General features: G+C 41.9%; 1 protein-coding gene across 5 annotated transcripts in view; it reads right to left on the reverse strand.

Annotated features, from left to right (window-relative positions):
- The window catches only part of LOC137346746 (rap1 GTPase-activating protein 2-like), a 303,277-nt gene that overhangs the window by 53,261 nt on the left and 235,020 nt on the right, over positions 1-14,996 (reverse strand). For 4 of the 5 annotated variants that reach the window (XM_068010517.1, XM_068010515.1, XM_068010518.1 and 1 more), the window contains 4 exons: positions 8,554-8,601; positions 4,797-4,829; positions 3,575-3,787; positions 786-889 (listed from right to left, as the gene is read on the reverse strand). In XM_068010517.1, coding sequence (XP_067866618.1) covers positions 786-889; positions 3,575-3,787; positions 4,797-4,829; positions 8,554-8,601 — 398 coding nt within the window. The remainder of the gene's footprint in view (positions 1-785; positions 890-3,574; positions 3,788-4,796; positions 4,830-8,553; positions 8,602-14,996) is intronic. The other variant, XM_068010516.1, reaches the window with a different exon arrangement.

The following is a 14,996-nucleotide window of genomic DNA, read 5'->3' on the forward strand; positions in this document are numbered from 1 at the left end:
TGTGCTGTTGATTGAGGGATAAATTTTGGCCTGGACACTGGGAATAACTCCCCTGCTCTTCTTCAAAATAGTGCCCTGGGATCTTTTATGCCCACCTGAGAAGGCAGACAGGGCCTCAGCTTAACAGGGCGGCGCAGTGGTTAGCACCGCAGCCTCACAGCTCCAGCGACCCGGGTTCAATTCTGGGTACTGCCTGTGCGGAGTTTGCAAGTTCTCCCTGTGTCTGCGTGGGTTTCCTCCGGGTGCTCCGGTTTCCTCCCACATGCCAAAGACTTGCAGATTGATAGGTAAATTGGCCATTATAAATTGCCCCTAGTATAGGTAGGTGGTAGGGAAATATAGGGACAGGTGGGGATGTGGTAGGAATATGGGATTAGTGTAGGATTAGTATAAATGGGTGGTTGATGGTCGGCACAGACTCGGTGGGCCGAAGGGCCTGTTTCAGTGCTGTATCTCTAAAACTAAAAACTAAAACATCTCATATGAAAGATAGCACCTCTGGCAGTGCAATACTCCCTCAGTGCTGCATTGGAGTGCCCACCTTCATTTTTGTGCTCAAGTCTTGAATTGGGACTTGAACTCACAATCTCCTATCTCAGTGGCACAAGTGCTACCAACTGAACCACAGCTGACACACTTAGAAGCATTACCCGATATACAGTCGGTGTAAAAGAGTGCATCAGTTGGCTTACAGTGAACAGCATGGGAGATCTGCTAGTGACCTAAGGGGAACTGCATGGTCATATAGTTTTTGTGTCATATACAGTAGAGCTCACTTCAGTTACCTGAGTATTATCCTCAAATATTCTTGCCCATCAGTATCTTCATACTTGACAGAAACTACCAAGTTTCCAAGAATACTGCACGAGGTATAAAAATTCAAATGTTCCTAAAAAAATTAAAATTGTCATTCAAATTGTGTCAAAGCTTTTTACCAGCACATTCCAATTTAAAGAGATAGCCTCCCCAATCTGGGTATTACAAAAATAGAGTACACTTTTCATACTTTCTAACTTCACGATAATACTTTTGACTGACTGTCAAAGATGTTTTGTTGTGGAAAAGTCATCCACCTGAAGCAGGGGTTTTCTGAAAATCTCCAGGCGACTGGAGGTCACACGTTGACGTTGCAGATCTGTGCAGTTCTCTCCGCAGGTGCCCGCATATCTGTAATTGAGCTAATTTATCTTTGCTGATCTACATAGTGTACTTACCACATAAAAATAATTTCCCCTCATTTCCTTCCTGCATCTTTTGCATAGGCATTGCTAACAGGTCTCCCTTATCATTGCTCATGGATGATAAAGGGAATGGACTACAGTATTGACTTTGGAGTGCAGAAGGCATGCTGTAGACTAGAGTATAAGCTTGCCAAAGTGCTAGAATGTAGCTGATGCTGTGCCAGTTGGCTGTTGTGATCTGGAATGCACTGTCTGAAAGGGTGGTGGAAGCAGATTCAATAGTAACTTTCAAAAGGGAATTGGAATGGAAAATTCTGCGAGGCTATGGGAAAAATGCATGGGAGTGGGCTTAATTGGATAGCTCTTTCAAGGTGTTGGGAGAGGCACAATGGGCTGAATGGCCTCCTGTGTTGTATGATTTTATGGCCAAGTAATTCCTGCATTCACCTGTATAACAAGGACACTCAGGAAAGGCTGCCGTTTTGTATTGGGATAGAACAACTTGAGATATCCCACCATGTTTGAGCCTCCACAGCAGTAACACTTTGTCTGCTCCAAGCTATTGCACAAACCAGTGTTCCGGTGCAGTCCAGATTTATTTTATGAGAGGCTTTGGGCATTCATTGGTTGACTGTTAGAAAGCTGAAAACTTTGTATTCCAGAACTGGGTTGACTAAATTTTGGATTTCATTATTCAACACTTGAAAAGAAAGAAGGAAAGACTTGCATTTATATAGCACTCTTCATGACCTCAGGACATCTCAAAGTGTTTTACAGCCAATGAAGTACTTTCTCTTCTGGAGTGTAGTCACTCTTGTAATGTAGGAAATTCAGCAGCCAATTTGTGCACAGCAAGCTCCCACAAAAAATGTGATAATGGCCAGATAATCTGTTCTTGTAATTTTGATTGTGATAAACATTGGCCAGGACACTGGGGATTAACTCCCCTGCTCTTCTTCGAAATAGTGCCATGGGATCCTTGACATCCACCTCAGAGAGCAGACAGGTCCTCGTGTAGCATCTCATCTGAAAGATGGCATCTCTGACAGTGCAGCACTCCCTCAGTACTGCACTGGTGTGCCAGCCTAGATTTTGTGCTCAAGTCTCTGGAATGGGACTTGAACCCACAATCTTCTGACTCAGAGACGAGAGTGCTACCAACTGAGCCACAGACCAAAATGAGTTGCTGCCACCTGAGATTCACTTATGGGATATGGCAAGACCAGCATTTATTGCCCAAGGGGGTGGTGAGCTGCCTCCCTGAAGCACTGTAGTCCATGCAGTGAAGATGCTCCAGCATTTGGCAAGGGAATGTAATGTATAATGGAAAAAAAGGCCCACTCAATTAGAAAAAATGAAGGCAACATAAATAAGTCAAGATAATTGGCCAAAGAACCAGAGAGTAGACAAGGAGAATTTATTTTACACAGCGAGTAGTGATGATCTGAAATACACTGCCTAACAGGGTGGAGGAAGTAGCTTCCATTATGACTTTCAAAAGGGAACTGGATAAATATTTGAAGGAGAAAAAATTGCTGGCTTTTAGGGACAGGGCAGGGGAGTGGGACTAATTGGATTGTTCTTTCAGAGAGCCAGCACAAGCCTGATAGGCCAAATGGCCTCCTTCTGTGCTGTTTGACTTTATGATTTTCAAAGACACACGACTATCAGCCTGCATCTCACTGTCACGATCTCTGAACAAGTACTTTGGAATGCAAGCTCTGAGCTCAGAAGTTTTCACAAAAGGCGGCTGTAATTGTGGGGAGTGGGCATCAGTCTACAGCCCAAAATGCAGTTCAGAATAAGAATGGCGTGTTGAGATATGTAATTGTGTCGCTTTAGGGGAAACTTTACTGACTGAAATTGTGCCAATTGTTGTACCAGTTGGAGCTACTGTGCCCGAAGCTGATTAGTATTGATGATATGTGCCAAAAATGGAAAAATGTTTCATTCCTCATGACGAGGAGGAAACAAAAATTCCAAATCGTGTTTTTACTAAAACAAAATATATTGATGCCATTTATTCATATTCCATTTCATTTCATTGCCACATAAGCCTAAACTATTTCTTTATTACCTCCTCCAAGAAATGTATCTTACATATTTCTCAATCTTATGCTAGCTCCTGATAACTAATTGTTTCAGGCGTTTTGTCTGGAGCATCACAGAAATGAGGTTTGCCTGCACAGGTGATGTGGGATCTTCTCAAATGACTTGCAAGTCATAACTTGGTAGCAACATTAAGACTTAGGACAGTTTAGCTGAACAATTGCTCATAAATGATTTGAAGCACTTAATGAAACCATGACTGGTATTGTTTGTTTGCAGTTGATAATTTCATTGTATACGGTGAGCAGGCCCATTGGAGTTCAATCACTTCCTGGGCCACTGACCTTGTTGAGGAAGTGCTTCCTGTAGGCTCTGGCTGTGCTGTTGCATTCCAGTTTGTACCCAAAGGTGCTGGGACTCAGGTTCTCCACCACATCCTCCTCGCAGAAACTACTCTCGGATGAAGTTGGGGTGGTGACGATCTCCATTCCTTCAATCCAGTACCCTCCAAACTGGGGGAGAATAACGGACTGATATGGCCCTGCTTTTTCTATTACCTGGATAACACAATTAATTCCAAATGTTAATCCGTAGGTAAATACCTGGATCCTGTCAGTAAGCTATGGGGCAGCAGATAGTTCAGCATTTTTCTTCATCTCTGGAGAATTTTACACAAGTTTCAGGGACATTGAAGGGGTAGATTTTTTGACTTCGCTGCCTGTGCAGACTGGCTGCCCATTGTAGAAATGTCTGATTTGTATTCTACTGACAGGTTGAAAATTGCCAAGCTCTACATTAGGTGGGTGGTCCACCCCACCAGTTTGCCAGTGAAGGTGAGAATTCAACCCTGTATTTTTTGGGCAAAGAAACAGTCTTGAATGAAAAGTACACCTCAGGTTTCCCTTGTGGTGGGAAAATTTTCTGACTTGCTTGCAAAAGACTGGGGGTACCTGTGCAGAAAGGGGGCCTTTCCAGATTGCCTGAGGGAACTTCACAGGGGCCGCGGTGATTTTGCAGTCACAGGGATCATTCAAATGGATCTCATTCTGACATCATAGTGTGCACCCTGCAAAACCTGAGCAGATAAATCCGCCAAAAGCTGGGAAAACTGCGTTTTAACTGTTCAGTTTACAATAAGAGCAAAAAACAAAACTGATGACTTGCTCAAATTCCAACAATCATAAGAGTTCAGAAAGACATTAGTGAATAGAAGACGTTGAAGATTGATACCAGGTTAGTGGAAAATGTCCCATTTGAAATATGTGTGCGGATAAAATTAATTAATGCCAAGAACTAGATATTAAAAAGTGTCTGTCAATTAGATGAAGGATTAGTCTTAAGATTTTTTCACTTTTAATATATTCCAAGGGAGTCAAGAAAGGTGGTTCCATGGAATATTAACCACTGGATAAAAAAAGTCTTGCCAATGACATTTAACCCTTACAATTCTATTTTCTGATGCTGTAAGATTCTCCTCATTCCTGTTCCCATATCCTCCATTTGTACCCACATTTTCTAAAAGCAAGCCTGTCCAGATAGATTCCACTAGAGTTAAGACAGACTTACCTCCTCAATACTGGGATAGGGGATGTAATCATCCTACAAAAGAAAGACACAGCACATATTTGAATTTGTGTAAGTTAAAGACAGAATTTCCCATTTAAATACAACATGTGGTAAAGTGTTATTGTGGCAGACAACAGTGTCTCCTATACCGACAATCCCTGTCCCAGGTAGAAAGGGTGCCAACATTCAGCCATTGACTGGATATTCAAAGCCAAGGCTTCTCTGTAAGTCCTGTGCCTAGCCCATATCTTAAAAATAAAGCTAGGGGCCATAAACATAAGATAAATTCAATAGGGAATTCAGGAGAAACTTCTTTACCCAAAGAGTGGTAAGAATGTGGAACTCGTTACCTCAAGGAATAGTTGATATGAGTAGCATGCTTGCTTTTAAGCTGGGTGAGCATGAGGGAGAAAGGAATAGAAAAAGATGCTGATATGGTTAGATGAAGAAGGATGGGAGGAATTTTGTGTGGAGCATAAATGCTGGCATAGACCACTTGGACTGATTGGTCTGTTTCTGTACTCTAGACTCTAGGTAATGGATGTCCCACTTTGTATAAAGCACCAGCAACCAAATAGCTCCCAATCTGGAGAAAATCAGAACAGGAGGAGGCCATTTAGCACCTAGAACCTGTTCTGCCATTCAATGAGATCATGGCTGATCTAGTAACCTGTGGTTACCAAAAATATATTCTCAAATTTAAAATTAACAATTGATCCAAAATCCATTGCCATTTGCAGAAGGCAGTTCCAAACTTCTACCCCACTTTGCTTGTAGAAGTATTTCCTAACTTCACTCCTGAAAGGTTTGGCTGTAATTTTTAGACTATGCCCCTGGTCCTAGACTTCTCAACCAGTGGAAACAGTTCCTATCTATCCTATCTGTTCCCTTTAATATCTTGAAAGCTTCAATCAAATCACCCTTAACCTTCTAAATTCCAGGGAATGCAACTCTAGTTTGTGTAAACTCTGCTTGTGTGTGTACCTACCCCAAATGGACTGCAGCGGTTCAAGAAGGCAGCTCACCACCACCTTCTCAAGGGCAATTAGGGATGGGCAATAAATGCAGGCCTGGCCAGTGACGTCCACATCCCATGAATGAATAAAAAAAAAATGTAACTCTTGGAGTCCATGTATTATCCTGGTAAACCTACTCTTCACTCCCTCCAAGTCCATTATATCCTTCCTAAGGTGTGGTGCCCAGGACAGCTCACAATACTCCAGGTGTGGTCTAACCAAGGCTTTAGCTGTACCTCAACTTCTACCCCCTTGTATTCTTGTCCTCTAGATATAAATGCCAGCATTCCATTAGCCTTTTTGATTATTTTATGTACCTGTTCATGACATTTTAATGATCTATGTACATGGACCCCAAAGACTAACCTACCAGGCTACAGATCAAGAGCTGCAAAGTTGGATTAGGCCTGATAATTCTTTGTCGACTGGCACAGACACAATAGGCCGAATGGCCTCCTTCTATGCCGTAAATTTCTTTGGTTCTTCTACGATTCTCCTTGGATCTCCACTTTTTTAAAAAAAGCTTTTTAGCTTTTTACCATTTAGAAAGTAGTCTGTTCTATCCTTTTTAGGTCCAAAGTGGATGACCTCATATTTGCCTATATTGAAATTCATGTGCCAAAATTTTGCACATTCATTTAATCTATTAATATCTTTGTAATTTTAAGCTACTATCTCCAATGCTTACAATGCCACCTATCTTTGCATCATAGGTAAACTTGGGTATGTGGCTTTCCATTCCATCATCGCAGCTGTTACTAAGTATGCTGAATAGGTGAGCCCCCAACACAGATAGTTGTAGGACACCATTAGTCACATCTTGCCACCTCGAGCGTCTGCCAATTGTCCCTACTCTGTCTCCTGCAGCTCAGCCAGTTTCCAAACCAGGTCAATAATTTGCCTTCAATTCCCTGAGTTTCCACTTCAGCTAACAATCACTTTTGAGGGACTTTATTAAATGCCTTCTGAAAGTCCATATAAATAACATCCATAGACATTCCCCTGTTCACTACTTTAGTCACCTCTTCAAAAAACTCAATCCGGTTCATCAGGCATGACCTGCCCTTTACAAATCTATGCTGGTTCCCTCTCATCAGCTGAAAATATTCAGTCACTCTAATCTTAGTTATCGGCTCTAGTAATTTCGCAATAGCAGATATTAGGCTAAATGGTCTACAATTCCCTAGTTTCCCCCTCTCACCTTTCACAGTGAGTGATGTGTAATTTTTCAATCTAAAGGAACAGTTCCTGAATCGAGAGATGTTTTGAAGATTATAATTAAGACATCTGCTATGTTCTCATATACTTTCCTTTAAAACCCTGGGATGGAAAGCATCTGGTCTTGGAGATTAGTCACTCTTTAGTGCCATTATTTTCTTTATTACTGTTATTTTGCTTACATTAGTTTTGGTGAGTCCCCATCCCATATTAGTTCATTTGAGATGTCTAGCATGCTGACCTCTTCCTCTACCGTACACACAAAGCAATAATTCAACATGTCTGCCATTTCGTTATTTTCATTTACAATATCACTGTTATCAGTTTCTAAGAGACCAACATTGCTTCTTTTTCCTAATGTAATTGAAAAAGATTTTGGGTTGATTTTAATAACCTTGCAAGTTTCTTTTTATACTCCTTTTTGTAGCTCTTACTTTCTGTTTTGTGACCTTTTGCTGTTCTTTATATCTCTTCCAGTTATTAGGATCTGTACAATTTTTCACATTTTTGAGTGCTTTTTCTTTTCATTTCATGTTGCCCCTTCCCACTTTAGTCACCTATGGTTGATTTTTTTTCGCAAGTAGAGCTCTTACCCCTTAGGGGTATAACATTACATTTTTTTTTGAACACCTCCCACTGATCTTCTGTTGATTTTCCCAGTTAACTGTGGACAGTACTGTCTCTTTGCATTGAAGTCAGTCTTACCTAATTCTAGAATCTTCGTAGCTGTTTCGCGTTTCTCCCTTTCAAACAGTACATTGAAAATCCCGTCGGAGAGAAGAGCAGAACTTCTTCAAGGTAGGCATTACCTTGTTCACCTTCATTGCTTTCCAATCTGCACCTTCTCCTTTGTTATCTCTTGCCCCACCCCCACCTCACTTGTTTATAATCTGTGACTTTTCTAATATTTGTCAGTTCCGAAGAAGGGTCACTGACCCGAAACGTTAACTCTGCTTCTCTTTCCACAGATGCTGCCAGACCTGCTGAGTGGTTCCAGCATTTCTTGTTTTTGCTCCGTCACATTATCAGGCTCAGGAATTGTGCCAAGCTGATGTTTCTGATGATGTCACCAGCCATCACTATTTGATCAGTGAATCACAGAAATTGCAACTCAGAAGGCTATTCATGCCTCCTGGCCTGTGTCGAGTGCTTGTTGTAAACCAGGACTATCTCCTGTAATCACATTTCCCTGCATCATTTCCTGTACTGTTAATATCGTTTTCTTTAGACACTTGATTAATTGTTCAAATTGCTATGATTCACTCTGTTTCAATACCTACTTGGGGCAATACATTCCATATTCTAAAACCCTTCATATCCCTAAGGCCACTTTGCACAAATGTGCCTTCATCTTTAGAGCGATCCTGGGCCTTGTTGAATGAGCTGTAGATAGGGTCTAGGCCCCCTGGAATGGTAACAATTCCAGTTTTCTACAGGCCCAAAGTGTCTAACAAAGGACTTCTGGAATCAGACAGTTTCATTATTTTTAAAAAATGCTCATTCAACACTTATTTGTAACAGACCTTTTGCCTGTTGCTCTTGTCCTTCTGTTCATCCAATTTTAGAGTCTGCTGTGACAAAAAAGACAGTAAGGCATATTTGGAAGCAATAATGTTGAAACAAAATGAGTTTGAAAATCAGATCAACAATGCACATTCTATTCTGTATCTCATTTTCCATGAGAACTCTTAGGGGAAAAGAGGAGTCAGCTGGACAGTAGCTCAGTTGTCCACTTCACAACTAAATCAGCAGGTTCAGATTTTCCATGTTTCAGAGTGTCACCCGATCAGTCACTGCAGAGTTTTGGAAAACTGATGGCGCTGTATATTGTAGGGTTAGTGTTGGTATTGTTACAATGATCAGCTGCTAACACCCTCTTTTCGTAAGGCGATACAAAAACATGAGTGGGACGAGGTCATTAGGTCCCTCAATGCTCATACTATCCAACCATGAACACCATCCTGCTCAATAGCTAGTAAGGCTAACTTCTCAGAGAATGAACAGAAACAGATTAAAAACATAAAATCATAAGAAATAGGACCAGGAGCAGGCCAATTGGCCCCTCGCGCCTGCTCCGCCATTCAATAAGATCATGGCTGATGTGGTTGTGGCCTTAACTCCACTTTTCTGCCTGCCCCCAATAACCCTTGACTCCCTTGTAGATCAAAAATGTGTCTAATTCAGTCTTGAATATATTCAATGACCCAGCCTCCACTGCTCTCTGGAGTAGAGAATTCCAAAGATTAACAACCCCCTGAGAGAAGAAATTCTTCCTCATCTCCATCTTAAATGGGAGATGCCTAATTTTTAAACTGTGTCCCCTAGTTCTAGACTCCCCCACAAGGGGGTACAACCTCTCAGCATCCACCCTGTCAAACCCCCTCAGAATCTTATATGTTTCAATAAGATCACCTCTCATTCTTCTAAACTCCAATGAATTTAGGCCCAACCCCTAAGGAACCAACGTTTACTTTAGCCACTCTCAGGCCAAATCCAAGAAACATTCTTGGGAAGTTCCTCTCCAGTTCCAGGAATGCTCAATTGGCATGTCACAGGGCTCATATTCTGTCAAAGGAATAAAGGCTGACCAGGCTGGACTCTCAGTGCCCTTTGACACTGCCCTCCCTATAAATATTGTACTGGGGCAGTTGGTAGTGGAGGAAAGATGAACTGAACTGAGGTGCATATTCAGGTCCAATGCCCATTCTGGTATGTGCAAAATGGGTTCTGTGTGTCAACCAATCCTACTTCAAATAGGTCTCACCTGGAGCAGTATGTTTTGGTATTAAGAAATTAGAGAAAAATCATAAAGATGGGAAGGGGAAGAAATGTTGTATTTCGTCCACTTTAAAAGATGTCTTTAAATGTCTTTTGAGGAACAGACTGGGCTTGTTTTCACTGGAGGTTGGAAGAGTGAGGGAAGACTTGATTGAAATATATAAGATCCTGAACGGTCTTGACAAGGTAGATGTGGAGAGGATGTTTCCTCCTGCGGGGGAGTCCAGAACAAGGGGGCACTGTTTTAAAATTAGGGGTTGCCCTTTTAGGACAGAGACGAGGAGAATTTTTTTCTCTCAGAGGGTTGTGCAACTTTGGAACTCTCTGCCTCAGAAGGTGGTGGAGGCAGGGTCATTGAATAATTTTAAGGCGGGGTTAGATAGATTCTTGTTAGACAAGGGAATCAAAAGTTATCAGAGGTAGAAGGGAATGTGGAATTCGAGACACAAACAGACCAGCCATGTTCTTATTGAATGGCGGAACAGGCTAGAAGGCCCGAATGGCCTACTTCTGCTCCTAATTCGTATGTTGTTCTTGGGATGTGGGTGACCCCGGCAAGGCCATGTTTATTGCCCATCCCTAATTGCCCTGAAAAGGTGGTAGTGGACCTTCTCCTTGAATTACTATAATCTTGGTGATGATGGTGCTCTGACAATGGTATTCAGTAGGGAATTCCAGGATACTGAATCAGTGACAATGGAGGAACAGCAATAAGCGACCAAGTCAGGATGGTGTATGACTTGGTGGCAACCTTAGAGGTGATGGTCTTCCTCCAACACTGCAGCCCTGGTGGAAACCACAGGAGTGGGAGGTGCTGTTGAATTACAGTTATGACATGAGTTATGAAGCACAGTTTGTGGGTCTGTTATTGGTGGTGTCTGTGAGTGAGACAAGTTGAGGTGATGAATTATTATCACACTAGCATACTTTGCCACGTTAAAGTGTGTTGACTTAACTGCAATTGTTCATACAGTGTATCACAACCAATACACTGAATAATAACAACATTGCACTTGTTCTTTTCTTGCATCAGTGCTCAAGGCAACGTATTTCTCTTGGTATGCAATGAAGGTACTCAGCTAACATGTTCCTGACCCCAGCCATTTTGGACATTACTAAAAGACATGACATGTCTCATTAAATAACAAGCCACGAACATGACATGCGCTAGTCAGGTGACAAGCTGCAAACAGACTTAAAGCAAAGGCCGAGTTATGAGCTAAAGCCTTATAATGAGTTGTGTGTACAGTGCAGAGTGGGGTCACATCTCATGAATAAAGTCTGATCAATTAATACTCTGGACTCATAGCAGTTACACAATACCCTACCACAAAGTGCTGCTGCTTTAGTCATGATTTTGCAGAAAACATTGATTTTGTTTTAATGAGTGATGTTTAATGATTAATTGTAGTACAATGGGATCCTGAACTCAATCTCTGGAACATGGCCAGTGCCACTCTTATCTGGAATTTTTCAATGTGAACAGAAAACTTTAAGTCCCACAGGGGCTTCATATTTGTCGGCAGTCTTTGTTTTCACACAACAATGTCACCCTGCGCTGCCTTTTGACTTTAGCTTCACCTCACTTCTTCAATGTTGAGTAACTATTTGATTGCTCAAACTGCTAATCAATAGCTGGCTGCTCTCCAGCTCCTTATGGAGAACAAGGGACAGATGATGGCCAGACTGAGGTAGACACTAATCTGCCATAATCAAAATCATTTAATAGGTGGACACCGAAAAGACCAAATGAACCATGAAACACGATGGTTCCTCTGTACTCCTGGGCTTGGCGGGGAGAGGAAATGTTGTCTGGAGGACGGCAGGTCAGGGCTCGACAGTGGAAACGTGAGGATGGATGAATATTTTGGAGTGCTGCTTGATTGCCTTTGGGGATCAGGGAGTATTTCATCTGGACAATTAAATGGATGTCAATGAGAGGGTAGATTATACACAGGCTGTTGAAGGAGCATTAGATGACAGAGTTTGCTTGATCAATGCTTTCTTGTGCAATAATATGCAACAAAACTTCAAAATGTATTTTATTTATATATAATTATATAATATCTCTGTGTATATATACAATATAGTATGTGCATAAATAATAGGGATCGGTGATTCAGCACAAATTGCGCCCAAAATTGCACCCGTATTGAAAGGTGTTTTTTTTCCCCCTCGAGTTTGCACTCAAACTCATTTGCATATCAAGCGCAAAATCTATCACGAACCAGGGCAATTGGGCAACATTTTAAAATGTAATTTGAAAAAAAAACGTTTTGCTTTAAAAAATATCCCTTGATATATTTAAGAGTGGTAACTTGGTAAAGTTTGAATAATACAGCTGAAAAAATGTTTATCAGAAAGAAAACATTTTAAATCACTGTGTCGATGCATCACCTACGAGTGTCCTGATTTTAAATGACTGAAAATGACTTTTAAAAAAATACGCTGAAGTATTTTCTGGTTAGACTGGGGTACAGTGGAGAGTCCTTTAGTAAATTTAAAAAAAACATTCAAAACGTTATGATTAGCGTCCTTATGCCCAAAATTTTCAGCTTCATTTCTGGAGTTTCCTTGAAGGCCTGTAAACGAGCGCAGTTAGTGGAAATGCCCGATGGTGATTACTTCATCCTGGGCTTGTCGCCAAACTTGTTGGAGGTGGGGAAAGGCAGCTTCTAGTGCAATGTTTTTCAAACAAATGCACTTAAATTTCTGTGATCTTTTGTGCCAATATCGCAGGAATTGAAAACTGAACAAAACCAGAGCAAAAACTCCAGGCCATAATATATATAGAAATATTATACAACATATGACACATGTAAATGTTATAGATATATATATATATAATATACACATATATATGGACACCTCTTTTCCTGTCCTTACCAATATGGTGGTGGGTGCACTTCTGGCACAGTGGTTAGCACTGCAGCCTCACAACTCCAGCGACCCGGGTTTAGTTCTGGGTGCTGCCTGTGCGGAGTTTGCAAGTTCTCCCTGTGACCGCGTGGGTTTCCGCCGGGTGCTCCGGTTTCCTCCCACAGCAAGACTTGCAAGTTAGTAGGTAAATTGGCCATTGTAAATTGCCCCTAGTGTAGGCAGGTGGGTAGTAGAATGGTGGGGATGTGGTAGGGAATATGGGATTAATGTAGGATTTGTATAAATGGGTGGTTGTTGGTCAGCACAGACTCGGTGGGCCGAAGGGCCTGTTTCAGTGCTGTATCTCTAAATAAAAATAAATAAAAAAATTAAAATAAAATGAGCGTACGGCCCAGCCCACCAAATTGGATGCTTAGGTGCCCTTTTATGCGCCTGAAAAACGGGCATGCACCGTCCACCTTCTCGGCAAATGAGTGCAAAATCATGGACTGCCTTGTGATTTGCCAAGACACTCTGTGCGTGCCCCACTCCCTACTCGGTGAATCCAATTGTGGAATCACCCTAGATCTCATCTCCAGTCTTCCAAGTGTTAAAGTAAAAGTGTTGTTGACAAAAACAGGCTGGGAGGCAGCAATAGCAGCTGATTAGAAACATTCAAGAGACAAATATCCCAGTGTTTCCACAGAGGTCAGTGTTTTCAATAAAAATGACTGAACCACACATATCTTGGGGTTCAGATGATTTGAGCATATTTGATATGCATAGTTCATAGGGTTTAATTTCCCAGATATATTTCTGTAATAATTGTCTAACAGCTCAGACATAATACTTCACTGCTCCCCACTGTTCCAAATTCTGCTATCAAAAACATAAACTGCACAAAGTATCCTCCCTCAACATTCTGTCACTATGCGCTCTCTCCGGGGGGTTAATTGCTTATTAACCGATCAGAGGTAAACAGTGCAGGTAGGGGCCGAGGCAAGTGTTAGCTAACTGCTCACTTTTACCATCTGTGGGGCTCTTGGCTAAGTGTTACTCACAAATCTTGAAAGGAACACTGTCTTCTTGGAAATGTGCCTCTTTGGCAAACATCAGGTACAGTGTCAGAAATCTAACTGCAAAAACAATTATTGCAAACGCAAAGACAACAAAGTCCTCTTATGGTTCTTTGATGAAAACAGCACCAGCAGCTTCTCAGGGGGTTTCGTGGCTAACTGTAACAGCTGATGTACTAACGAGCCCGACAGACTAGGGAGGTCCAGCCCTGCTTCCTTCCTTGGTGTGTGGGGAGTCCACTGATCTCAGCTGGGTTGGGACGATACAACTGACCTTGGGACTGGCAAAGGGAAAGATAAAAATCAGGGAAGGTTTGCGGTTATTACATGAAATTCATCAAAGCCCTGCTCAATTGTTTGTGTTCGTGTGTATCTGTTTGCATGCTTCTGTGTGTGTGAACTTGCCTGTTTGTATATACCTCTGCGTGCGTCAGAGAGTGTGCGTATCTCTGTATGCATTTGTATGAAAGGATATACTGGCATTGGAGGCAGTTCAAAAGAGATTCACTAGCCTGATTCCTGGGATGAAGGGGTTAACTTATCAACAATGGCTAAGCAGGTTAGGCATTTATTCATTAGAGTTTAGAAGAATGAGGGGTGATCTTATTGAAACGTACAGGATTCTGAGGGGGCTTGACAGGGTAGATGTTGAGAAGATGTCTCCACTAGTGAGGGAATCTCGAACTAGGGGACATAGTTACAGAATAAGGGGACACTCATTTAAAACAAGATGTGAAGAGATTTCTTCTCTCAGAGGGTAGTGAATGTCTGGAATTCTCTACCCCAGAGAGTTGTGGAGGCTAGATCACTAAAAGTATTTAAAGAGGAGGTAGATGGATTTTTGAAATATCGGGGAGTTGAGGGCTATGAGGAGCTGGCACGAAAGAGGAGTTGAGGTCTGGGACAGATCAGTCATGATCTTATTTAATGGCGGGGCAGTCTTGAGGGGCTGAATGGCCTATTCCTGCTCCTATTTCTTAAGTTCTTACATGTGTGCGTGGGTGCACATGCTGTGTGTGTGTGTGTGTGTGTGTGTGTGTGTGTGTGTGTGTGTGTGTGTGTGTGTGTGTGTGTGTGTGTGTGTGTGTGTGTGTGTGTGTGTGTGCATATATGTATGTGCTGTGTAAATGTACCTGTGTGTTCATTCAGTAAGGGTATGGCTTGGGTTTGACCGTGACTAGAACGCCAACACTCACAGCTGAGACCACTTTCTTCAAGATGTGGTGATGGCAGTTGTGGGACATTTCATGGCA

This window comes from Heterodontus francisci, chromosome 30, assembly GCF_036365525.1.
Source record: "Heterodontus francisci isolate sHetFra1 chromosome 30, sHetFra1.hap1, whole genome shotgun sequence".
NCBI classification, from domain to species: domain Eukaryota; kingdom Metazoa; phylum Chordata; class Chondrichthyes; order Heterodontiformes; family Heterodontidae; genus Heterodontus; species Heterodontus francisci.